This window comes from Bradysia coprophila, chromosome IV (assembly GCF_014529535.1).
Source record: "Bradysia coprophila strain Holo2 chromosome IV, BU_Bcop_v1, whole genome shotgun sequence".
Lineage (NCBI taxonomy): Eukaryota > Metazoa > Arthropoda > Insecta > Diptera > Sciaridae > Bradysia > Bradysia coprophila.
This window is the reverse complement of record NC_050738.1, coordinates 10,953,624-10,981,351: the sequence shown is the minus strand read 5'-3', so window position 1 is coordinate 10,981,351 and position 27,728 is coordinate 10,953,624. Positions and strand designations below refer to the sequence as shown.

At 34.4% G+C, this 27,728-nt stretch overlaps 1 protein-coding gene and 1 long non-coding RNA gene across 2 annotated transcripts; both read right to left on the bottom strand.

The window, feature by feature from the left end:
- Nucleotides 1–3,622: 3,622 nt before the first annotated feature.
- LOC119066217 (BTB/POZ domain-containing protein 6-A-like) lies at nt 3,623–5,247 on the bottom strand. The gene is made up of 2 exons (XM_037168540.1): nt 5,156–5,247; nt 3,623–5,067 (listed from the first exon to the last, which is right to left on the bottom strand). Exon 2 carries the CDS (start codon nt 5,049–5,051, stop codon nt 3,816–3,818), a length of 1,236 nt encoding a protein of 411 aa, XP_037024435.1. The 5' UTR covers nt 5,052–5,067; nt 5,156–5,247; the 3' UTR covers nt 3,623–3,815.
- Nucleotides 5,248–6,248: 1,001 nt separating this feature from the next.
- On the bottom strand, nt 6,249–26,322 carry LOC119066233. Its single transcript, XR_005085721.1, has 3 exons — nt 26,311–26,322; nt 8,777–8,786; nt 6,249–6,528 (listed from the first exon to the last, which is right to left on the bottom strand). It is a non-coding gene; the product is annotated as an uncharacterized LOC119066233 (long non-coding RNA).
- Between the last annotated feature and the right edge of the window lie 1,406 nt (nt 26,323–27,728).

The window sequence follows — 27,728 nt, the reverse complement described above, 5'->3', positions numbered from 1 at the left end:
TTAATTGTAAGTATAGCACTCTAGCTCCTAGTATTAACACTAATTTTGGGAAATTTTCCACGTTTTATTAAATTTTCCGATATTTTCCTTATTTTCCCAAAAAAATTTTAAGAAAATGCAGAAAAATTACTGATTTACACTCAAATGTTAGATGTCTTTATGCTTAGTTTCCTCTTACCAAAAAAGTACTCCGTGTGATAGACATTATTGACTTTTTTCAATTTTTTCTTTATTTGACAGTTTGCTCTCTCACGGCTCTCTCACGGAGTACTTTTTGTTAAGTGCAATGGAAACTTTAGGCTGCGAGCGCATTTATACCGTGTAGCTCTCCGTTTACGTTTTAACAATGGAAAGTGGTAGGAGCTTCCACTGTTCACTCGTAAACGGAGTGCTAAACGGCGTAAGTGCGCTCGCAGCCTTAAGCTGCCAGCGGACTTACGCCGTTTAGCTATCCGTTTACGTTTTAACAATGGAAAGTGGGAGGAGCTTCCATTGTTCACTCGTAAACGGAGTGCTAAACGACGTAAGCCCGCTGACAGCTTTAGAGTCTATTTTACACATACGATACATGCATACATCATTGCATGTATTGTGGGTTTTAACTCACACAAGGAAAACCTGTCTACTGTCTCAGACAGGCTGTCTGAACGAAAGGAACTCAGAGTCGTCTATGATTTCATTATGCCTATACACACGAGACATTAAAAAGACCTAATTTATTTTGACAGATGCAGCAGTGAACGTGAGTACAATAGAACAATATCTAAGTGCATCCGACAGTAGCAACATATTCATTATTAAAACTACGACCACATCTTTGCAATGTCTTGTTAGTGCCGAGCATTAACCTTCACATTTTTTTTTTCTAGTGCTTGTAAGCTAGAGTGCTAATTCGAATGCGAAATTGCAGATAATTAATCTAATTGGAATAAATTTCCATAATAGCATCAATGCCGAGACAAAACGAAGTGTTTCTATTTTAATAATTTTCAATTAATCTTGCATGCATAATGCTTGTATGTAAAAAAAGGAATTATTCAAAAAGGATATAAAAGAATTTCGCATAATATAAAACCGCCTATGTCGCTGACAGATTTCCAGCTTAGTTTTCTATTCAAACAAAAGATAAATGAATGTGCGTATAAGGCGTAGTAATAAACGTTGGATAAAATGCTTAAGCCATTTAGAAATTTTTTGACGAAAAAAGAAAGTGAGGGAAAAAAAACTCCCCGATGCGTATACGTACGTACATAGGGTTGAGGTATACGTATATATGTGCTGCCTGGCAAGGTCATAATCACGCACACGAATTTAGCCTCTTTTTCTTATAGGTAAAAAGTACCATCTTTATAAAGTGAATGAATCTTATTTGAAAGAGACAAATGATCCTTTAGATATCTGACAATCAATTTACTTAAAAGGCTGACAAATACAAAGTACATTTTAATTTGGTTTTATGTACGCGTACGGGTATACTGATGGAATGAAAAGATATCGTGAGATATAACGGATTATGGGATTCAAATATCAGAAGCCTGCATTTCCCGTAAATAAAATATTACTCCGTCATAATATAATACCAAGAGTACCTAGTATGTAGTACCGAATCATGGGTGAGAGTACCTAATGTAATCTCGATTTTATCTTGATCGTGAACAATTCAAATGAAGAAATTGGATTTTACTAGATTTTTCGATCAAATGAGGAGTAACAGGCAAACATAGCTTGAGAGAAATTTTAGTATGAACTCAACTAGAACAGTTGTTTTATTGAACATATTATTGAAGCATCAACATTCGGCATATCGTGCCAATCGTCAGTCAAGTCATTCAACTTGATATGTTGATATGGGTACTGAACCGAAAGTTGCAAGTTCTATATGAACAATCTTCGGTAAAACTGGGACTAGTGAATTCTAACTGAAATGACGATCACTGCCATCTAACGTCATACTCCAAAGTTAATTCTATCTCAAATACCGAATACAATGTGCTTTACAAAATCTTTATAAATTCAGGAAGTGCTAGGCGCAGTTTTAACAACCGATAATGGAAGCCAGGCACTTTTTTTTTCGTTGAAATCGGTTCACGGAATCGGTGGTTGGAGCTCGTGGATTTAGAGTAAGTCGAGCTAGTCAGCTGTGGTTGAGTGTAAACAATTTTCATTATTTTTTGTTTATAATTCAACTTTTTCCACATACAATTTTCACTGACGTTAAAACATACAGTCCCTGATGAGTTCCCCAATGTGTTTGTCTTCACTTAACATTTCACGGGAATTGTAAAGATGAACTCCGAAGTTTTTGAATTTAGCGGAACGAAACGGTGTCTCTAGTTACTCTAGGGATAACGTTACTTGGAAAGACTTATTTTCGTCGTCGTTTTATCGCGTATTTGACTATGACAAAGAATTTGCCCTTATTGTCGTCTTTTAAAGTTTGTTTTAAAGTTGGGTCTTAGTAGTTAGATTCGCTCACTGAACCTTGCAATATTACGTAATATTACGTAATATTGCAAAGTTCAGTGACCGAATGTAGACAGTCGGACCAAACTTTTTTTTGTGTTCAGCAGCGCACTTTGGTGAACTTTTGTGAGTACTTTTTTTCGCAAACCAGAAAATTTTATCCCGCCGAATGGCTTCAGAAATCAAAGGTGCAGTTTGTAACTATGTAATGTGGAATGTAGATGTAATATTGCATTTCTTTAGTTATTTCTTGAGAGCTTGAAAAAGTGAACGAAAGTACGCCGTTTAGTCCAAAAAAGATTAGAACCATGTCTTCAGGATCGCCCCCAGGACAAAGTGAAAGACGTGGATTCTTAGTATCACATTTAGATTGATGGAGTTATTCTAGCGACTTAAAATTATATTTTAGTGGGTTCAATAGCCTGCTGTGATGAACTTTTGCATGTTCCCTAAAAATTCCTTGGAAGTGGAACTCTGGCTTTCAGTTAAAATTAGTGTGGTGAACTTGCAGGACAGTGGTGTGTTTATTCGATTTTTGTTAGCGATCAACTGTAATGTTTTTGTTTGGCAGAGTCCAAGTCAAAAATTATGTGTTGTATTCGCATTTTGCAGTATTAACTCGGCGCGGATTTGTTTCTTGAACTACTAGAAAATTTGGCGTGTAGGCTTACACCAATTTTGTAGTTGGAAATGTTCGGAATAAAAATGTCAACTTATATGAGAAATTTTAATTCTTTTGAAGAATGTGCTGTGACACGGCTTAATTGTACCGTATTGAATCTTATGCGTTTTTATTGCCTTTTCCCGCGTCTTCCTCAGATTGCGTAAATTGTTTTGAAGCTGTTTCAAAATGTGTACTGATGTTACATGAATTATCTATGTATAGATTATAGATTATTATTTACGGGAGTAAATTGCATAACATGTAAGTTCTATCAAAAAGGAGCGAAACCAATAGTTTTCTCTGATCTGTCGCATTTTGTGTAAATAACAAGGAAAATTGTGGCAATTTGGCTAGTCCATAAATAAGGAAAATTGTGGCAATTTGGCTAGTCCATAAATAAGAAAATTTATAACGGATTTAACATTGGAATTGTTGTGTACGTAGAGTAATGAAATTCAATTACTTTCTAAAATAAAAATACATTTAATGACTCGGTGTTTGATTACATAAGTTCAGTCAGATAATTTTTGACTAAATTTATTTGATATACGATGCAATGCCGATGCATTGTTAAATTCATTTGATACGAGATACCCCAAGTGTGTGTACGTATCCAACAAGAATCACCCGTATACACTCCCGTTTTCTTTTTCAAGAGATGAAACATGGATTGATTGAGATTTTAATGTCAATTTATTGCAATCGATTTCAGGTTCAATGAGGCAATGAAATTTGAGTTCGTCACGGGCAAAATTTCAATCGGACAATCTGCTGAATGTGATATCTGTCGCCCAAAATAACTTGCGTTGCTCAAAAACTGGATGTGGATAGAATAAGTGGAATTCGGTTCCAAAACAATATCTTCTCGCAATGCATAGCCATGGTCGAATGGAAAGAACTCAGTGTGAAGAAAACGTTTTTTGTTATCGTCTGTAAGAATTTTGGCCACGCTTACAAAATATCCTTCTTCTCCACCATCGGAACCAAATCCCGAACATTGACTCATTGTGAAAGCGTTCAGCAGCATTCGCTTCTTTGGAATGAATTGGAGCTCCGTCTGCGATCCTTCTTTCACTTCGACTCTGATATCCGTTTGTTTTGAAATTTCGTATTCTGACTTGCGACCAACACTTGGTATTGTACACCTTGCTGAAATTATGGAAACAACTCGTTGCAGCTCTTGTGCTGTAAATAAGTCACCGAACTTTTCAACACATTCTGTAAGGTGGTAGCTTGTCATTGAACTGAACTCAATTTGCTGAAAACAATCGCCCAATTGATCGCGAACATTTTGCATAACCGATCCATCGATGTTTGCCCGTTTGCAATTTGCTTGCGCCCATTGTATGCAACCATCAAAAACGGATTTCGATTGTTCGATGCGTACAACTGGTATTTGAATTATTTGTTTCAGAAAATCGCGATTGATGTCTGTAAAATATTCCGAACAAAGAACTGTCCCATTGGCTGCGATGAGAGTTTCCATTTTTTTCTTCAATTCAGCCAACTCGAACCGAATGGATTGTTCATATGCGATGAGTATGCCTTTTGGTTCAGTTTGTTGCATCAGAAATTCGCAGCATTCAGCAAAATACGAATCCAGGAGATATTTTTTGGCCAAATACATCAGTTCATCGATGAATTCCAAACTGAACTGCATATCATTGACATAAAAATAGTGAAGAAATTGTCGGAAACCGTTTGGTGTTGCATCGGCTATCACAACCTCGTCACCCTCACAAAGCGTACCGTAGAACATCTTCTCAAACACATTGGTAGATCCGGCCAGAAGGATTTTGTGAGCTGGAATACGTTCGTTCATCTCATTCTTCCCACAGATGAAAAACACGTCAGCCGTTTCTGCTTTCAAATAATGATTTTGTACATTGAACGGACTGTCTCGAAATAAGCCGGATAGCGACATTTTGTTGTTTTTCAAACTGTGAAAAATTACGATTTTCAGATTTTTCTTAGACAATAGTCGACGACTTTGGATGGTGAATATATAGCTGGACACTGGACACTTACATGTTATTCGATGGAAACTTTATTTTATTTGTTGTTGTTGAGAAAATGCAACTACTACCTCGTGGAACTCGTATAGCAAATGTTTGACAAAGTTTACAGGTGACATTTTTGACAGTCCTCTCACAAGTCTATCATGCCCGCACAATAGTAAAAGGTCGTGACGCAAGTCCTCCTATCAAAAAAAAACTTTAGTGGCACGGCAGAGTAAAGTAACACAGGCCGTAGCATGGGCTTAAATAAGGTATTAGGTATGAAGTGTTTTCTGATCGACCAGTAGCTTAATTCATGTGGTTAACTTCGAAGATTGGACTATGAATCTATTCTTAAAACAATTTTTCTTTTGGTTATCAAAGAAAATATTTGAGGAAGTGTGGACGAGTTCTCGCACGAGTTTCATTTATTTAAGAGGTAGGCAAGAAATACTGAAATACGCTACCTTTTCAGCGTTTTTTAGTAGACAATATAAGATACTCATATTAGGACTCCTAAATTTTAGTAGTAAAACAGCGTTCGCTGAACCTTCAACACTTTGTTTCTTCAGAAAATTAAATTAAATTTGAGGAAAATAAAGCATGAATCGGCTGGTGTTTTCTAAACACGGTTTCCCAGTAAAACCCCGTAGATAATAGAGCGTATTGTGCTGTCCATATATATGAACGACGGTTATTCCCTTGACTGTAAGTCATGGGTTTTACAAAAACAAATACACCGTACGTAACACGTTCACTATGATTAAAAATGTATGGAAATGTGATGAAAAAACGTTAAATGTTAAAATTTTGTGCCCTTTGTTAACACGATAACTTGAGTAAATCTCAACCGATTTTAAAAAACTCTTTTTTATTCGACGAAGTATTGAAATCCTCAGATCAAGTTCGAAAATGGGTATTATCGGTTCAACCATCTGGGAGTAGTTCTCAGAAGAAGCGTTTTCTGCTCTTTGTTAACACGAAAACTGGAGCAAAGTTCAACAGATTTTCAAAAACTTTTTTTTTATTTGATGAAGTGTTGAAATTCTCAGGTCTAGTTCGAAAATGGGTGGTATCGGTTCAAACATTTGGTAGTAGTTCTCAGAAGAAGCCTTTTATATTGGTCTAACGATATAGCTGCTGTTGCTAAACGAATTTTTTGATCTATTTCAATAAGTCTTTCTTGATATTTTATTTTGTCTTGTTAACAAAAGCGAATAAACCACAAAAAAATAATGAGTGTGAAGTTTGCGGCCAGAGCGAAGCGAGGGTCGCAATTCACACGTGTTTAATTTTTATTGAAGGCATTCATCATTTTATAGACAATAACGGTCTAATATGAGCATAAAACCAGGCCAGTAACGAAAATGAAGTTGTGAATCAAAAATTAGTATCGTTTTATAACTATGTAAAACAAAACAGAATTAAATTATTAATGAGAGATTTAGACAGTCAAGGGATCTGACCCACCCAACAGGTGGGACCTAGTTATGTTGGAGTGATTGTTAACAAAATTCGTAGAAACTTCTGTTTATCAGAATTCTCTTTTCTTTTCCTTCATTTATAAAGATAACACTGCTTATATTGCACTTTTGTACTCAGGATACATTTTTTTTCTATACTTTTGTACGGAGTTGCTATGTGAAGATTAGCATGCTCATAGGGTAGTTTACCAATGGAAGTAAAAGAAATGCACAATTAATGATGTAACAAAAAGACATCGGTTTTTCGTCTGACTATTATTTGGTGATCTTAAAAACATTTAAAACTAATGAGAAAAAAAGTCTGGAATTATTGAAAGATTAAGTCAGTCAAGGGACCTGACCCACCCAAGAGGTGTGGCCTAGTTTGCCTTGTTACCACTTGAGTAACTTGTAAACTACTTGACAGTTAACTGGTAACAGTTGCTGGATCTGCTACCCATAACTTCCTCGATCACTTTCTTTCATTTTACATACTAGCTTCCATTCGATATTGACTGGTGATATAACTTCTGTCCAACCGAAAACATTGGTTTTTTGCTCGAATGAAAACATGTTATTTTCCTTTAAATGGATTTTACAAAACATTTAATGCAAAATGGTACTTGAATGTATCCACATAAATTCGGTAATGCAATTGCATTGGAAGCCTCGGAGACAAATCTAGAACAACTCGACACAACACTCGTATACATTAAACAAAAAAAAAATATTTGAAAATAAGTATAACAAGAAATAAAAACGATATGAATTCTTAAAGAAATGAAAATAAAAATAAAAAACGAAAGAAAGAAAAACGTTTCTGAAACATAAATGTTTAATATTACATTTACCCGAATAGAAACACGAATATAAAATATCTCATCTCTTTGAAGTCCGTTTTCGTGCGGTTTTTATCATATTCAGAAATATTAAAAGATGTATACTCGGTAGAGATCTATTATTCATGACTATAACACAATATTAAATCTTCTAGAAAACAAAATGCTCGGGAACATATTATTTATTTCCTCATTTTTTTTGTCTATGTTGAGGAAACCACGATGAAAAGCACATATTTTTCGGGATACACAAATTGTACATGTTTGAAAAATGAGAACGGAGATAAGTTTTTCATTTTGAATCTAAATTTTATTTAGAATATCTAGTGCCGAAATATTTACTGAACGATGATTTTGCGGGACACATTGCTGGCAGTCATTTAAAACTTCATTTTCGACTTAATCGCTCTGGGTTTCATCTCTATTCCATTATTTCTGTACAAAACATACTTAAAGATGCATCGCATACGAATGGATATATTTATGAATATTCTACAAGGACGATATTTCTCGTATAATAACAGAATGAATTTTCATTATGAACTATGAAACGAAAGCTTTTTTGCGTTATTAAATTTCAAATGTTTTCTTCTTCTTTTTTTGAGAATTATGCCTGCAGTTATTTATTTTCATTTAAGTGCAAGCTTTCGTTTATCGGTTGAAATTTATTTTATTCAAATTTATTTTTTATTGTCAATTACATTTTGTACGTATGGCAGATATAATATAAAAGAAACATATCGCTTCAAGGATTAGTTAAGTTGCATAAGTTGACAGCTATGGACCGAGAGCCTGTATACACGTCAGGTCCCTCATTTATAGTTACAAGGGCACACATTCAAATCTACCAAACCATTTTTGACGACTTTTTTTAGCTAATGGTCGATGATAGGTCTAATCTATGTTTCAGGCAGCTGACGCGATAGAGACAACAAATATTGTCAAAATGTAGATATTGAATACACTCAGATTGAAATTTAAATGTAAAAGGCCTGGCTTGCCTGACAAGCTGAAAATTTAACTTGAGTAAACGACTGACCAATAGTAAAAAAAAATGAATTCTGACGTCTACTGCTTCACTAGTAATTTACTAGGCCCATTTTCGTTAAGGCCATGTAAACATTTGCGACAGTAAAACACCTTTACCTGGCTTGAAGCAAAATAAACATTTTTTGAGTATTGTTTTGGATAGATTTCCATACGTTGGGGGGTGGCCTTAAAAGAGACTGATATGCACACAGGCTCTCCGGCTACGAGAGACTTCCATGAATTCGTAAAAGTATAATATTTAAAGGCATAGCCGTTACCTCCATTTTTATTTCCATGCCATGATGCGCATTTAATCGGTACTAAATTATCACTTCCTTCACATTAAGCTCGAAATATATTTTTAATTGATCTACAGGGAGATGGGTTGTATTAACATCGATCATAATTTTTATATGCTGAAACATGGATTAGTCGAAGAATTATGTTTCGGTTGGAAAATGTTGAACACCTGCTGCAAATGCCATTACTGACGTATATATAACGTATAAAATGATCGCCAAAAAACAAAATAACTTTCGTGTCTATTATATCCCCAACTATCAACCCAGATAATCGGATGTTTAACATTCATCTGGTTGGTCAACTATAATATCGTTAGAGTCTCACATCTTCTCAAAGTCCCAGTGTATAACGTTTGTGTAACTTTATGACGTTATATATATGAAACAAATTGATTTCAGAATTAACTAGTTCAAAGGGTTAATAGTATTCATACATATGGCTATGTTATGTACCATATTGAATTTTGAATGTTGCGTCATGCAATGTCGACATGGAGTTCGAGGGTCAATTATAAAATATGCATATTTGATTGTTTAGAACTCTGTAGTGCCCGTTCTATACGTGTGCAACGTATATATATTATATACCTTGTGCATGTTACAAAAATGGCACTGAAATTTTTAGCATAATATTTTGTGCATTGAAATGTTTACGAAATAGTCGTAAATAATGTCATGCGATTATGATCTAAAAAATATTGAATTTTTCTAGCAAGCAGAGCAGACAAATGTGTGAGTGGAAACTACAGTAAATAGGTTGCCGGTGGCGATAAGGGAACCGAAAACTGTTTATTTTCCGCTATATTTTAAAGAACTATCTTCAATATAGGAAAATATTTGTCCATTTCAAACTTTCAGCTTACTGTCATTTCGGTGTACATCTGCAAGAAAAACGGCTAATCATTTGTTGTATAGACATCAGCGACATGCACAAACAATAACCTTTTAATACGGTCTTTTCTTATAGAAAAACGAATCATTTAACAAATGAAGTAAAAGAGTTTGATACTAAAAGCGATACTAAATTCGTTCGTCCACATTTTTTAAAACCAAAAGAAACGGATAGATTGAAGGGTTGTGGAAATTAGTACATCAATGAACTGAGCTAAGTTCTAGGGGATCACATAAAAAAATGAAATTTCTTGTAAAATGTCTCCTTAAAAAAGATGAACTTTGCGATATTTTAAACGAAAGAAGCAAGAGCTTTGCTAGGGTCAATTTTTGGACAAATTTATTTGTTTTTTAATATTTGCTAAGATTTTCAAAAATTCGTTAAGATTCTACAAAATTCGCAAAGATTTTCGAAAATTCGCTCAGATTTTCCAAAGTACGAGTCCACTAAAATTCTCGTGAAATGTATTCGGTATAACCCTGCATGACGCGGAAAAACAATGGGAATGAATACGACGTTATATTCATGTTGAATACCGAAACAACCAACCACACTTTTCAGTTACACATATTTACATACCACAGACCGTTTATACTCGTTATTACATACATTCCAAAGTCAGTTCCATAATTTTTATTACAAAATATTTAGGAATTTGATGGAATTTGTAAGATTAAAATTATTTGAATTGGTCCTGCTATTGACGAATAGAGAGTTTATTCTGAAGAAACCAAACATTTGACAATAACACGTTTGGTGAATTTCGTTGCCACAACGTTATACGCATGAAAACAGTCGATATATAAATATATGATTGACAACTCTGGGGTTCTGGGACTGGGAATAAATTGTGTTTTTAAATAATTAACATTAAGAACAAATATATTTTCTCTCGCACTGATTAGATTATACATTCAATTATAATGTAAATTTGTTACCATTTTCCATTTTCACTACTGCACCATTTTCTATTGTTATTTAATTATTGTGGCAATTAATTTTCGCCTCTTCCTCGGGTAAATAAAATTTTATGTTTAAAGCCATGTCTCCCAGATTGAATTCATAAACATCTCACGAAATTTCGTTTTCAGAAGGGAGCAAAAAGACTTTGTGTCATGAATTAAAATTTTGTTGTTTTCCGAAAACTGGAAACTTTTGAATGCTACAACGTTTCTGTGTGTATAATAATACACTGAGTGTTTAATTTGAAAATGTAAAATGTCTTCTTTTTACTATGAATGTAAAAGTGTGTGTATACACACAAAACACAGCTGAATTGTTATTCAAATATTAAGTTATGGAATTGTTTTGCGAGTGCATAGCAGTGGAAATTTTATTGTTATTCCAAGTTGTATACAAAGGGAAATTGATTTTAAATGTAAATTAATTGCTCACAGGGGTGTTTGGTTTACAATTGCTTGCTAAAACTTATCACGAATTGATGGAAAAGCAGAAACATAATTTGTAACCAATTGAAATTTTATAACATCTCAATTGCTTCGTTAGTTGGACTGCATTTCAGTAGCCAATGGTTACATACCATTACCTTACATGGTCTTCACATCTACATTAGTTGACACGATCGATGATTTTGACCAAGAAATAAAATTTAAAAAAAAAATCATTTTGCGCAATTGACTGGCTCAAACTTTTACAAGCGCTCAACGGGTAACCGTAACTTCAGTGTTGATGTTTAATCGTGTACTTAAGTAACCTCATATACTTGGCTATACAGTGTTTAAGGAGAGCGATTTTTGACCACTTTGTTTAAACTGGTCTCGGGGTCACACGTCAAAATGAGAGAAATCACATACAACTCTCAATTTATTTTTCATTGATGAATATTTGACAGCTGACCCCGAGACCAATTAAATTTAACTGGTTTTCGCTCTCCTTAAACACTGTATATAAAACAACACTGTAAAGGTTATCGGTAATTGTTGATGTCTTGACACTAACATTGTTTCTAAACCTCGTTACGGCGACATCGGTAGACAATCTAGAATTGAAGCTCTAAACCCAACAGTCAGAGGTAGTGAAATTTCAGTCCACACATAACGACGGATAAAATGTTTTGAGTGCTTGTGTGGATCAGCTGAAAAACAGCTGTAGCAAATTCATGCCGAAATTTCATTGCCTCTAACTGTACTGACATTAAACAATTTATTACTCGATTTCACAAATTCCGTTGATTTTTTGTCACAAAATGGTAAAATATCCAGAGGGATTCTTTTGAAAAACAGCCTACCGAAATCGGACGCATTTTCCAGTGGACTTTTTTATATGTGCCTAGAAAGGACTTCGACCCTAGAACCCAAAACCACTTTCAAAAAAATTCTTCGAAGCTTTTGTGACTGGTGAAAGGTGATCAAAAACCGAAAACTTGCACTTTTCTTACCAAAATTTCTCCGGGTACACGAGCCGTACATGGTCGTGTGGGGTGTCAATAGAAAGATAATCACATGTACTATTGAGCCAAATAGAGACTCATTGGTTTTAAAATTAATCCACACTGAAATATGTGCAGTTGAAGTTTTCAACCGAAAACTTGCACTTTTCTTACCAATATTTCTCCAGTTACACGAGCCGTACATGGTGGTGTGGGGTATCATTTGAAAGGTAATTTTATGTGCTTTTGGGCCAAATAGGGTCTTATGGGGGTTTGAAAGCATCTACGATGAAATATGAGAAGTTGATCCAAACCCCATAAGACCCTATTTGGCCCAAAAGCACATAAAATTACCTTTCAAATGATACCCCACACCACCATGTACGGCTCGTGTAACTAGAGAAGTATTGGTAAGAAAAGTGCAACTTTTCGGTTGAAAACTTCAACTGCACATATTTCAGTGTGGATTAATTTTAAAGCCAATGAGTCTCTATTTGGCTCAATAGTACATGTGATTACCTTTCTAATGACACCCCACACGACCATGTACGGCTCGTGTACCCGGAGAAATTTTGGTAAGAAAAGTGCAAGTTTTCGGTTTTTGATCACCTTTCACCAGTCACAAAAGCTTCGAAGAATTTTTTTGAAAGTGGTTTTGGGTTCTAGGGTCGAAGTCCTTTCTAGACACATATAAAAAAGTCCACTGGAAAATGCGTCCGATTTCGGTAGGCTGTTTTTGAAAAGAATCCCTCCCAAAGTTTTGAAATGGACAGAAAGGAAAGTGAAATTCGACATGTTAGCTGATTTGGGAGTTGTTGTGGTTTGTAATTGATTCCAAAAGAATTTAGTTGAACAAATGAATATCTAGATTTTTATTTTCTGCATTTTTGTTATCCACGCGCTCGCAACAACAATGAAATACTAAAATAAAAATCTAGATTTTCATGTTATACACCAATTTTTTGTGGAATCCCTTAGAAACCACAATAACTCCCACATCAGAAAACATGTCGAATTTAACTTTTCCGTGTAGAAAACGTGAATCTAAATCAGTTATAGACAGTAATAGTGGTCAGCTGCAGAAAGTACTCTATTTTACATGAAACTATTTTTACAGTGGTTTACATTTGTGTGACACACTGTCAAGTTTCAGTACCTTATATAGTAATACTCATGCTTGAAGTGAGTTGGTCGACAACAAAATTCCAAATAAACTAAAGACACAGGATAAGATTTTTCTTTTTGTGGGTTTCGTTTATTTCATTCGTTTTATTTCACATGTATGTGACCTCATACCAGTAGTAGCGTTCTTTTTCCACTCTTCCAATCTACACGTACATGTGAGTGAAACGACTCTCTTTTGAGATTGCTGACAACATTCGAAACAGATAAAACTGTAGATATGAAGAACAAGGCTACAATCTATCGACAACAATAATATTACGGAATCGAGCACTACATTGATAAACTGCAAGTTACTGCAGGATGTAGGAAAATGGCTCGCAACATTTTGATATGTTTGATTTTGTGTAGTTTTAACTTCCGTTCGCCGTTAGCAACAATAAAAACCGAAAACCTAATATTTCACAGCGGAAATTGTTTCAAATCACTTACGGTGGACGAATATAATATATACTTTCATGGACTTCATTTATGCATATTATATTTGGTCCGTTTCTCCCTCGACCACTTTATGTAATATTATGTCGTAAATAATTGTACCGAGATTTTATTTGTTCAGTTTTACCTTAATGCTCTGTACATTCAACAGCAAAGACGAGAACTGAATTACAGCTGTAAACTAGGTTACATTCTTGCTACAGTATGTACTGCGTCACACTTTAACATTCAACTTAATCATTAAAAATATGAAACAGAGAGCAACATCAAGACATTTTTTACACTCGGTAATTTTCAGTGAATTAAAATCGTTTCCAGCTAAAAGTTATCATATACGTGGCTCCTATAAAGTCGCTAGTTTTGTGAATAAAATTCTCGTCCGTTCATCGTTCATCAAAAATGTTTAAAGTGTTCGCTGCAAGATTTGAGCTCATTATTTGCGAGAAGAACTCATTAAAATTGCAAACACTATGCAACACTTTTTCTAAATTTGTCTCATCAAGTCGATGTGGTGTGTGTTGTCACTCCTAATTAGCAAATATATTTTTCGACTGCATACCATATAGCAAGGAGTCGTCAAACAAACATGCACGTCTATATGTATTCCAGAAAGATCTACAGTCAACCAGAGCAAATATATATCCAACACTGTCTACATATCCTGTGTAGAATATCATCACATCATTTTGATGTAGTTTGTGCACATACTGGGTATTTATATTACTCTTTATAGCCATGGATGGATGAGGAGCTGAACCCGAAAGTCATATTCCATATTTGAAGGTCTCGCACTTTTTGCAGTTAAATTGTAATGTTTTATGGTCATCTATGACCTCTAAAAAAAGCAGTGGGGTTGGTGTGCAAAGGAAAACGAAAACGGAATAAATTAATCCATTCTTACTGGGTATACGTCGATTGCGGGCATTCAGTCTACCGCACACTTCTATTTACCCGGTATACCCGAATGTTCCCCATTTTAGTAAAATATAAGCTCAAACAAAGCATCGATTTGTGGGGATTGGTGCAGTTTTTCGTAATTGACATGGCCAATTATAAGATTTGCCGGATTTCCTACACAGTTGTCCATGTTATATATGTGAGTAGAATTGTTGTTGAGTTTTGAATAGCCAGAGCCTCTTCGAAAACGTTTCAAATATCTATTATACATGTACTGATGTGTGTCGTGTATATATTTTTCGTGTGTGCACTCACAGAAAACTGTACGAATACGTTCTGTTTCAAAATGAAACGAATTATGTAGGTTGAGCTGACACGTTCTGCATGTAAAGTAGATGTGGATGCAGCTGGATTTTCGTCGAATTTTTTTTTCTTCTGTGGTAAAAACGACAAGAGAAACGTTGTATATTGCAAATATATCTAGTGTATAAGTTATTTCGTTCATTCATACAGATTATCATTAACACTAATTGGTTCGATAGGTCGAATGTGCATTTTGCAATTATTTTGCATTCGCTTTGATTTTGATAGAAGTTTTTAAAACATCAGCATTCGTCATTTTTCTTAGTTGTTCTCGTCGTTTAAAAACTTTCCACACAGTACAAAAACGACAGTTGTTCTCTGATTATTCCATTGGGGGTAGAAAAACTGTACCTAGAATCCAAATCACCAAAACCAAAATTCAATTTTAAAGAAGAAAACCCGTTTACCGTAAACCAATTCTTTAGTTCGACGAATAGTCGGCACGAGCTTCCTACTGTTGAGCTTCTTTATGAAGTAGCAAGTGACGACTTTCACGACTGTTTAAATCAATCAGAGCTACAGTTAAAATCAAACCAAAGTGTATCAGTTTGCTTTAGCTGGACCACTTATACAGTTGGTACTTTACTACTTTGCAGTCTCACACTCACGCGTCTGAACATAACAAAAAAAATCATTTAATTCGGAGTCCGAATTTCGGATCTAAGTTTTTGGAAATCCAACCTATTTTACGACACTTGAAGATGTGTCTGAAATAGAACTATCTACTGTAAAGTAAAAATGATGTTGACATTCTCAGGTCATGTATTGCATTTATTGACGTCCCAATTCCTAGAAAGTGAGCACCGTTACCATACCGCCAATTACGTTTCTTGAGTTAAATACTTAAGCGGCTTACTGCAACTGAACTAACTAATCATTGCCAGTGTAGCCTTACAGAAAACTAAACCGAACGTAATTAATAATTGAGCGGATAGAATGTACCGTTCATTATTTTGATGTTGAAATTAATTTTCAAAACAGATAGAGTACATCCTTTAAACTACAAGAGTTTCTTGGATGTAACAAGTGTTGCTGTAACATATTCAGATGCAGTTGATAAAACCACAATGACAGAATTTAAACCGTAAATTAATTACATTGTGCAATTAGCTTTTGAGTTGACTTCTGCGGAATACGAAAACAATATTGTTTTGAATTGGCTGCATGAAAGTTATATTTTGTTAAGCTATGACTCTAACGTATATATGAGACAACGGTAAATAAATAATTAATTTTAATTATTTAAAGACTGGTTCGTACTCATGAGTGTAACAAGCGTGGAACAGTTAAAATGAAAGTTTCCATTTCAAATTGTTAACCTTTTACAGACGGCAAGCATATCAAATAGTTATTTTTTCATGCTTGCTAAGGGAAGCTAATGCTAATGTAAAAATGTCGATTTTAGGAGCCGATAGTAAACTTTCGGCTTGCAAAATTGACATTTTTTTTACGACAGTGTACCGAAATGCTAAAAATTACACTGTTAAAAAGTGACTAGTTTAGTGCTAGTACAGTTGTACTCTACATTGTCGTTCTTTCACGATACCACATTTCTCAGCAGTTCAGTAACAATTACCAAAAATATAATACAGGGAATTTCGCAACAAAAAAAAACCGAAAGAAAACATTCACTGGAGTGTAACATAATTAAACTTGTTTGTAGCAGAGACGAGATCAAGTATATCAAAAAAGCTCTTCGAACAATTTCAAAATGCTCAACATATTATATTAAAAGCGAGAACCACATAAAACAGTCAGAAGCAAAAACAACGTCCAGTTAAAGTAACCGAAACGAATTTTTATTGCTCTCTTTAAATCTACAAATAAATCATTTTTATTCACCCTTAACTGCAAGTTCATTACATTCACAATATAAACCATGATAATTTCCTTAAATTGCCTGACCTTTTGCCCTTAGAACCAAAAAAACATTTTTCGTAGATGAATTCCAATCTCTCTTGTTCTACTTGATTCCCATAAAGTACAGTTGGTTTGTTGGTTTTCGCTTTTCGCTCAAAACGTATTCAACGTATTATGGAGTCGTTTTATATGTATACGTATATATGAAGGGTAGTGGATGGATAGAAGACTTTAGTCTCTGGCAGCGTAGGTATAAAACGAGCATCTGCTGCTACATTATGTGAAGTTTAAAGTTATGAGCACTACATAAGAAGAAAATGTTAGCGCGAAATAACGTAACAGTTGGTGCGATATCAAATGAATTGTTTTAGTTATGTGTGAAAATGGCTAAAAATTTGGAATGGCGAAATGTGAGGAAGTATTGTAAAATCGTTTAAGGTATTTAACGAGTCATCTTTGATGAAATGTAAATGAAAATGTCTAATTAATTAATTATCTGTTAATGAGGAAAGAAAGCCTATGAAGGTGCAAATGAATTAGAAGTTCATTGTGTAAACTATAATTAGTCAAAGTTAGAACATAGGGACACTGAACTACCATCTTCTTTTGAGATATGTTTTTGATTGGAGAACAGCGATGAATTATTTCCTCAACTAGCGACTTTAGAGGAGTTTACAGTCCGAGACGAAGAATGCAACCGAATTGTATAGAAAATTTATGCTACCAGAACTGTGAAATGGTATCTTGGTTCGAGATGGACTGTTTACCACATCGAGGCACTATGTGTTTAGTAGTCACCCGAGGTCTAATAAATCATTTCTTATGTGTCCGGTGTAAATACCGTTATTTTCTCCACTCGAAAGGCAGTGAAAAAAATGATATTTTGTTGATGCTTCGTCCGATGACAGTTCGGAGGAAAAAATGTCTATTTTCTCACATCTTGTTTTGACTGGGGAGAAAATAGACATTTTCATCCCCGAACGGTCGTCTTTATTTTTGTTTAGACAAATGACGTAACAAATATGTTTTTTTTTGGAGAAAACGGTTAATCACACTTTGTACATACGAAAAACTCAAAAAAAATTGGGAATTCTATCTCGAGCTCATGTTTTTTTCAGGTTAAATCCAAAAGATGTAGTTTACGTTCCTGCACAAAGTTTCACTCAGAAAATGTAAAAGTCACTCTACTATGTCGACATTGATGTCATCGAAACTGTGATGTTTATCATGGTCGCTGTATTCGTATTTTTACGCAACATAGCACTGCTTCCAGCATTAACACTTTTGTGTGAAATTTCAAAAAAAAAAATTATAAATTTTGAGATATGTATGCGTGTACGTGTACACTTGAAGGTTGTGTGTGATTTAACTCACACGAAAAAATCATGACTTACGTCTCTACAAAATAAATGCAGAACCTATTGTCATACCATCAGCCTCCACATATTTTCTATCGTTATGCCAGAAACAGTGCTATAAAGTTTTCCATTTTTAATCAAGGCTTTCCACAATGATATAACATCACTACCATGACCGTTAGCATTTCCCTGTATCACCGCACACGTTAATTTTCCTATGTGGTGAATATAAGAGCTTCCAAGCTTCTAAATATACAATAGGAAGGATGCTTCGCAAATAATTTATCTTCTCAAGTCAAAACTAATTTTCTAATTATAATAATAATCAAAATCAAAATTTGCGATTCATTATGCGTACTCACATGTCTAACTTCCATTCATCAAATCAGTCCATTTTTAGCCCTCTCCATTAAAAAGCTTTCTCTATTCCATTTAGCCTTACGTGTTATTTTAATAAATCAGAAAAAAAAGTTGACATTTTAAATAATGTTGGAACGTATGTGTGTTTAAATTGTCGACATATCGGTAATCCACCCTCCATTAGACTGAACATTTTGACTGTAAATCGTTTGTCTTCATTAAATGTGCTACACATTAATTTGATATTTAAAATAACTTTCAACTTTCGCATTAACGCACATTCGACTTGATGTACAAGCACATTATGGATTACGTAAATGTTAATTAATGTACATGTCGTATACGAAACATTTTATTTTCATTTTATTAGCAACTCTAATCATCTGCATTTTTGGAGGGAGGAAGTGATTCGAATACGTTTTTTTCGAAGACGACGATGACTCTGGAAGCATTACGACATGAACGGTGGAGAAGGATTATGGTGTCAGTTCTCTTTTCTCAATTCTACCTGACAGGAAACGGTTCGCCATTTTTCGAAAGATGTCGCTGTCAAGAGAAAAATAATTAATTTTAATTTTTTACTCGGCTGATTTTAGTCAAATAAAATGCCATCGTATAGTACATGAACTCAGAACTCTAGAACAGTAGTTAGTTTTTAAATAGGCCCTATATCGGCTTGGCCAGATCCTGATCACTTCACATTTTAAAACAAAAAGGAAGCAGAATCATCATTATTCGACTTATCAACTTTTGATTTGTCAAAGCTACGAGTTTTATAATATTACAACCTAGGGCTGTAAAAGTTGTATGATAGTTCATTAAACCACGTAAGGAGTTGCGTAATACTAAATTGCAATGTACGCTCCAATGAGTTATTTACAGAGCGATCAATTAATGGACAGTCCATTCTTTCATCGTACAATAGGGTCAAAAACGGGAATTTTCAAGACCCGTTCTGAAAAATTGCATCTTTTTGCATGTCTTCCAGATGGAAATCGCAACAATCCCACGACATTTTAAGGAGCGAATGAAAAGTACTTCGAATCTTTTTAATTGCCTCTTTCTTCATTAAGAAGAAAATCTCTAAATTTTAGTGCACAAAGTTTCACATTCGAGGAGAACTTGACGTTTTTTTATGAATACTTCAACTCCCCCTACACACACTTGCCACCGTACCACACACCACTTCTCTGTATAGAAACAAAATTCACAGCAATAATCTACATATTCAGCTCAGCAGTCATATAAAACATACAATTAAACTACAATGTTTTCAATGTTGCAAAATTGTCGTCTCCACAACATCCGTATACACTTCGTGGATGCCACAATATAAAATGATTTTCACGATTACATAAAAGGAACAACCATATAAAATGATGCAAAATATTTAAATAGTGCACGGCAAAATGAATGATGCATTCCATTTTATATGCAAATGAGGTTCGATTTATTTATCGTATACCTACTACTACTACTCATTTATACTTACAAAAAAATTTAACAATTTTGGAATTTAATGGAAATCGATGAGTGTGATAGGTGGAACGAATGGGAGGCGACTGATAGAATACGTAAGTGATATTAGCAAAAGAAAAGGAAATTTTTACCAGCACTTTGTTGAGAAAGGGACAGGTAGAATGTAAGTGTTCCCATTGAATTTGCGATAAAAACAGAATTACCAATATCATAAAAGCACAAGTCTTTATAGCTGGACATTAACCGAAAAATTAAATTCGTTTTGGATGCTCTTCAGTTTCATATGATCAGTCGTATAGATTAGACTAAGAGCCAGGCTCGAACTACTCCGTGGGAATTCGGGCGATACTCGAAGGTCTTATTGTTTTTTGAATAAATAAAGGGCAATGAAATGCCCCCTACATTTTTTTAAAAATTAACAACGCCTGAAGACCTTTTTGAGCCGGGGTGGATCTGCTAGGAGCTCATATATATATATATATACGCTTGAGTACCTTATCACTCTATGCTATATTGTTACACTAAAAATGTTTGTACTTCAATTTTTTATCGCTAGGAAGGCTCTAACGAGGGTAGGCTTACTGTATGTATCAGTCAGTTCACTTCGTATCGAAGTCGAGTGTTGCTACAGTTGACAGTTGACAGTTGAAAACTAAAATTTTTGATTTGATTCGTCATTTTGGGTCAGTATCTTTATTTGGGCAACAAATGGGATAATTATATGTTCTGATGTAGCTATGAGATCTTAGTTTAAATAGTTGTATGGAATGAAAAACTTCCAATACAGATATTCACACACTGCATCACTGTCGGAAAATGTGTCATTCCGTCATTGTCATGTAATCTACACAGGACGTAATCTACTTTAGTTTGTATCACTTTACTTCACTCGAAGTGATATTTTCCAGCAAAGTACACAAACATTTCATGAATTACATTGAAAAAAGAGTTGTTTCCATTCTTGATTCAATAAATGTAGATGCACTTCTATTTGCTGACGGTGATAAAATATATAAATAAAATTAATTCCGCACTGAAACCAGCTGAAAACTCATACAAATTAAATCAACTGTGCATTATATTAATAAATTTCATTTAAAATGGAGAAATGTAGAACGTTACGTTACAGTGTCCTAGATATCAAAACTGAGGTGTATTTAGAACATGGTCGACAAAAGAAACATGGACTCGTAACTCGTGACATTTAAGCAGCGTAAATAAATAGTGATTTTCCTCACAAGTTTTCCAATCGTAAAAAAATTCACAAAACATGTGTGCGAGAAACGGCTCGATAAACCAAAATGTTGAGAAGAAACATCAGCCATTACGTCCTCACGTAACAACGTCTCGAGATGAAGTCGAGAACCTTGTTTATTACATCGAGATCCGAGATATTGTGTTGCAGTTCGCTTAGCATAACAAATATGGCCACACTCGGCAAAATACAGAGTTCCAAACAAGAACGAATTCTACTATTACCACATACGCGCGGTGTTCTGATGTCAAAATTACTTACCTAGAATCATAGAGGTAGACTACCTAGAGGAATTATCACCGAAATTCATTGAAAAATTATATCACACACACCACTAACACGAAAACGTCAACTTTGCTTTGCTTTTGACATTATGAGTCCCTTTACTTTTGACATTAAGAGTCCCATGTACTGTCTGTACGCGGAGCTGTCACACACACATGCAAATATATGATTTTTCATTTTAATTTGTCAGTTTGTTCTATTGAGAGGGCTCTTGCCTAGAAGAATAATTCAAAAATTACACTTCAGTTCTATGTTGTTGTATCGTTTTCGCATATGTGATAAGGCAAGCCTCGACGTAACAAAAATAATTCATTGACAACAACACAAATCATAGCTGCGTAGTGCTAACGTAGTGCGAGCAGCATTTTCTTATAATTTGTTTTTACAATTTATACAGACGAAACATTCACAGAACTTTTGTTGTGGGCAGTTTTTGCTATTTTGTACGAATGTAGCTATATACATAGGTACGCTGTCTCTTTATGCAGCTATGATTTGTGTTGTTATCAATGAATTATTTTTGTTACAGCCCTGATGATCTTCTCGAATTGAGAATGAAATATATTGGCAAAAACAAAGAAATTTGTCTTTTGATTGAACTATTCCGACAATCTGAATATTCATTGATCAGCTCATAAAAAATTGAAGTTGTAACAGTCGAGAGATATAATGTTTACGTCTGTTCGTTTTGGCTGACCTGATTTTCTAATTTAAAGTGATATTTCTAAGACATAATCTTCTCTTATACTCAATAATTGCAGAATACTCCCAAACGAACTTGACTATCTATTACTTGATGGAGTTTTTTTCCCTTTTGTCACTGGACTAAATTGAAGCCGGGAAACAAACATTTATTATGCCTGGTAAACTTCTTCGTTTATTTCAAGATAAATAAATTACGTAATTGAATGTAATTTATATAAACGTAAAACTTTAACCAGCGATTTTCTTTCGTTTTTGTTTTTGCACAAATATGTACATTACATGTATACCATACTACGTTTATTATACAGTAAATATGTATAATAAACGTTAAAGTATGTATCTTTTACGCTTTACTTTCGTATACACTTTTTTTATTTATCATTCGAAAAGAAAACTGCGGGAAAACTGTCCAAAGAAAAATTGAGATATATATGAAAATAAATCCAAACACATTAATTATATGAAATGGACGTGTGCTGTCATAGCAATTTGCTTCAAGATGACATTTCACTATGGTTCGCATTGAGCGAGTGGAACCACGTCCATTCATAATATATTTTCTCAGCAGCAGCAGTCGGTTGTAAGAAAAGTGTGTGTCTGTTGGAACGTCGTAATAAATTTCCTACAATCAACGGGTAGTAAAACTGCACCAGAGAAGAATTATTATTATCGTAAGAATTACATCAATCTATGAAATGAACATAAGTTTCTCAAAATTCGTCGTCCTTAATCTTCTACAAACGGATATAGACATCTGTTGTTGACTAAGACGAACATAAGCTTAGACGAACATGAGCACTGGATATAATTCTTTATATTTACCAAACCAAATTTATGTTGAAACTAATGAAGTAAAAGATTTTGTTACAAAATGACACATACTAAAAAATTAAGGGATTTGGTGATTATACCAAGAGTGTACCATTGATGTGGAATGGTCATCATCATTATCATTTCTCCTCTCTCCAATATATATCCTAGCTCTAGGAAAACCTTTAATCTAGCACTGTTTATAAACGGCAAGAGGATTAACCAATGAAACTGTAAGTAATCTGTTACTTGTTTTGTTTTACGTATCGCTGAATGTTTCATAACAATTCTTGTACATCGATAGTTTTACTGAACACGTTTTGCTATACAAGATAACAATAGACGTTTATTCAATGTTGACGTCAATAACAGTGATAGTTTGTTTGTTTGTTTCTAAAGGTCCGTAGATTTTGTGTAAAACTTAATTACACTGCAATATGTGGCTACCAGATTTTGTTTAAAACCGATGTCTGATGGAGGCAATCGACTGCTCAAATAACAAATTTGTATAGTATCTAGTACCTCCCGTCATTTCGAATCAAACGCAATTCAATTAGCTTTAAAAAAAACTGCGCTAGAAACTGATTTATACATGAAAATATTGTGCCGTAAAAAGAATCGTCAAATTTAATATAATTCAATCAGTTCGGCAGGTACCTCCAATTGAACTCCATCCATTCTTTTTATTACCATATCGAATCAAGATTATGCGAATTTCACTCCAGAATTTCTTATTTAATTCAACTATTCGTTCTCTTCATTTTTTTTTCCTCTTTCATGATTATTATTATACTTTTTGCAGAATGAATGAAGTGGAAGTTGAAGCTTAAAGTATCATACATTTATTATATAATAATTTTATTTCAGCTCAATTGGACTAATAAATTCCATTCCATTCCATTCCGTATATACGTACGTTCATATACATTTCATATTATATCCCTATCTTAATAAAATAAACTCAACAAGCCCCTAACAGAATGAAAATTCTTGGAGAGAATAGATTTTATAACATAAATGGCAGATATTATCGTCATTGACCGGTCGTAATCAGATAATTGAATCTAGAAATCTGTATTTCGTATCTTAACAAATTGGATTATACCTGCACGGGTATTTTATATGGATAAATAAAAGGTAGATTTATTAAGATGATATTCTTTAAGATTTTTTTGATTCATTTTTTTTTTCAACAGTAAATGAATATTGCTTTGGAGTGATTCCAATTTTGTGGAAATAGTTTCGTGAAAATAATAAGGAGAAAAAAAAACGAAATCGGAGTTCGTTGTCTTCTGAATTCTTCTTCTTCTGAAATGTGCTGCGAATTATTTTTTGTGTGGTTTAATGAAGAGACCGTCGTCTTTTATGTACCTTTATTTAAATACTTCCAGGAACTACGCTGGCTCAAACCGAAGCTGGTGGTAAAGAAAGCGCGAGGTCACTGCTCCTAGCAAGAACACTGAATTGACAAGTGTCAAAATTAGAGGCTTTAGGATAAGAGTTTTTTAGGATTGTTTGTATTGTATGTACCATGCAGTAGCGGTTCATTTTTGAAACGTCAAATAAGGAACCTGATACACTTTGTGAAAATGAACGGAACACTGACATAAATTGAATTAATTTTATTCGCAAAAAATTGCAGTGAGGGATTCTTTTCAATTTCGACTGACCAAAATCGGCGCTATTTTTTCCGGGACTTTTTTATGTATACCTAGTTTGGCCTTGGTGCCTAGGCCCCAAAACCAGTCTCAGATATTTTTGATCTTCCATACCTGTTGGTTGTAAGTAGCCAAAAGTCGAAAAATGGGGTTTCGTAGTCCGGATTTCATTTCCGCGTGTATGAGTTCGTTGGAAAGCTGATGTAGAGTACTACCGGGGCAAATATTATCTTCTAAAAATTTGATGATAAACGGCCGAAAAAATGACCTCCGGAAAATTTCTCAAAATCTAGGGAACTTCGGTGAACTTTGATGAGAGCTGTGACCTGACTAATGCTATTATTTGTTTAAATTAGTACTTATTATGAATGTGTGGGACCTCAGCTTTACACCGATGAATTTAGTCACTTCATAAGCCCAATAGTGACACCTACACCAAAATCAGTCATATTTGACTTCTTCGACAGTCACCTGTTGTCTATTACCACGAAAAAATCATTCAAGAACAAAGGACACGAAATAGCTGTGTTACAATTTCGAAATTTAAGATTCGTTCGTAAATTTCGTCGTAGAGCGACCTCGTTACAAAAAAGCTAACAAAAACGTTACGCGTCGCGACCGATGAGTATCATGCTTGGTATTGTTACAAAGCTTAAGCTTAAGGCTAAGCAACTGTACATATTTTGATTAAAAAAAGTACGTTGGAAGCGTTCCAGCAGTGTTCAAAGTTCGCCGATGGTAGCAAAAAAAAGATGGTCGAAAATGGGCCATTATAGACAACATCTAAAAAATCAGTTACTAGTGGTGGATAGGGCTTGTAACCCTCTATCCATATCAACAATCCGAAACTTCCACGGTTGCTTCCTTTCGAAGATATCGTCGATTGAAAATCGTGATTTTTCGACTACTTGGGGCTACAGCTGCCCAACCAGATGTTCCAAGGTGACTTTTTTTTAATAAAAAGTCTTAGAATTAGTCCTGCTACCGATCCCAATATAAGTCAGAACTAACCGCTACTCTACAGGCCGTGGACGACACAGCTGCTGGTTCTCAGAAACGGCCCAGCCGATCGGTTTGATTTTTTCCTGTGTGATGTTCTTGTCCATCACTGATTAATAATATGAAAAAAAAATTATTGGTGGTCGGCGTTCCCTATTTAATCTCGTTTCAAACCAACCGTGGCTAAAATTATATTCCTAGGTATTGTAATGTTTACCTAATGTTATAAAAAAGTATTATAAGGAGCCAATGTGCGAATACCTTTTTCGTAAAATATTTTATGAATTTAATTGGAGCATAATCTGCACTAGACCACTCTTTTTTCGTTTAAAAATGGAATGATTTTCTTTTCTAAATACCTACATATAATAAGCAAAATGGATTTTAGAATTTTAATTAGCAAGATTTAGTTTTAGCATCCAAATATCATCGACATAAATCCCGAGTAATCTCCAAGGTTTCCGTTCTTTAAAGCAAAAGCAACATATCTGTAGAAAATATTCTCTGGATGCGCACATGTGCAATGTGCTGCTTAAAACAGGATAGAATCACAAAGCTGTAATACTGTTGTAGTTCGGTAAGCCCTTTGTAATGATGAACAAACATGCATTTACTGCATTTACATACCATAAAAACCATTTTTAAAAGGAACTTTTATTCATTATCATTCTGCTTCAACTAGCGACTAACATATATATATAGAGAGTAATAATATGAATTTATAAATGTTAAACAATACTCACAACTGTGTGCATCCCTATTACAATAAGTAAGCAATGCATGCACATTTATAAATAATTAGTGGAGTGGGTGTTAATTGGAATTTCCATAGAAATATCAAGTTCCAATATTCAAATATTTCCATGATCGATCCTAATGCTGTATTAGGTGTAGACGTCAAAAATATCTGAACAAACCCAATATTTAACTCTGGAGTTTGCAATGTAACATCTTTAAAGTTTTGTTATGGTGATCATGAAAATCAAGCATTTAAATAAACACTCTAGCATAGCACTACATAATTAACATGCGTCAAATTTGGCTGTTTTATTATGGGCGGCCGCTTAAACATGTTCTGTATGGTTCAACAGATACTACGAAAACAAGTCATATTGTTATAGCAGCCATTTAGAAACGATTAGTCGCCTGTTAGCGACAAAACGACAGCAAATATAAAAGCATAGTGCTGTTGCTAATGCTGACGTTTACAGCAAAATGATGAAGTAAAAGATTTTGTATCGAACAGTGTTTACAAAGCACAGAAATAAAAGATGTACTTATTACACCGTGACGTTTTCTAAACGTTCATATACCAAATTCGTCTACATCACTGACCATGTATGCAAATTAGTACAATATTCTTTAGTTCAAATCCAACTCTCTTGATTTGTACAAATCTGTGCCTATACCTTTGCGAACAATCAGATCCTTTACGATTGCACATTCCAGTGCCTTTATGTAAAACATAGCTAACGCCGACCCGTCCGAAACACCTATTCGTATCAAAAGCCTTTAATGTGAAACTCACCATATCTCTCACTTCATTTTCTTCTCTGCTGAAAAGCCATGAGCCCTAAAATCACTTGCATTGCCCATTCTTTGCCTTGTTATCATGCATAAAGAAATTGCCGGTCAATATCTATCTTATAAAGCACAAACAGTCGAAATATGTTCACAGTACAATCAAAAGCTGCTTCGCGCCATATACCTGGTTTACACCAAGAGTTCTACCTCACGAGTCGAAAAACTCTTCGAAAAACCCTAAAACATCCAAAAATCGATCCAAAATCACCCATCTTCGAACTTAGCCTGTCTTTTGACATTACCAAACGGGGAAAGAAAGAATTTCCGAAAAATCGGATGCGTTTTACTCAAGTTAGAGAACGGACAGACATTCTTTTTTTTGCTGATTTGTCATCGATAGACAACCACAATAGGTTTCCCCTTACTCAGGGAGTCCAATTAGAAGTGTTACAAACATATGCGTAAATCTATAAGACCCCAGTATTTCGTACGGGTCTAATTAATCCGTAGTTACCAC

Coding starts and splice junctions, on each gene's coding strand:
- LOC119066217 (XM_037168540.1), bottom strand. CDS start 5,051: ATGTCGCTATCCGGCTTATTTCGAGACAGTCCGTTCAATGTACAAAAT.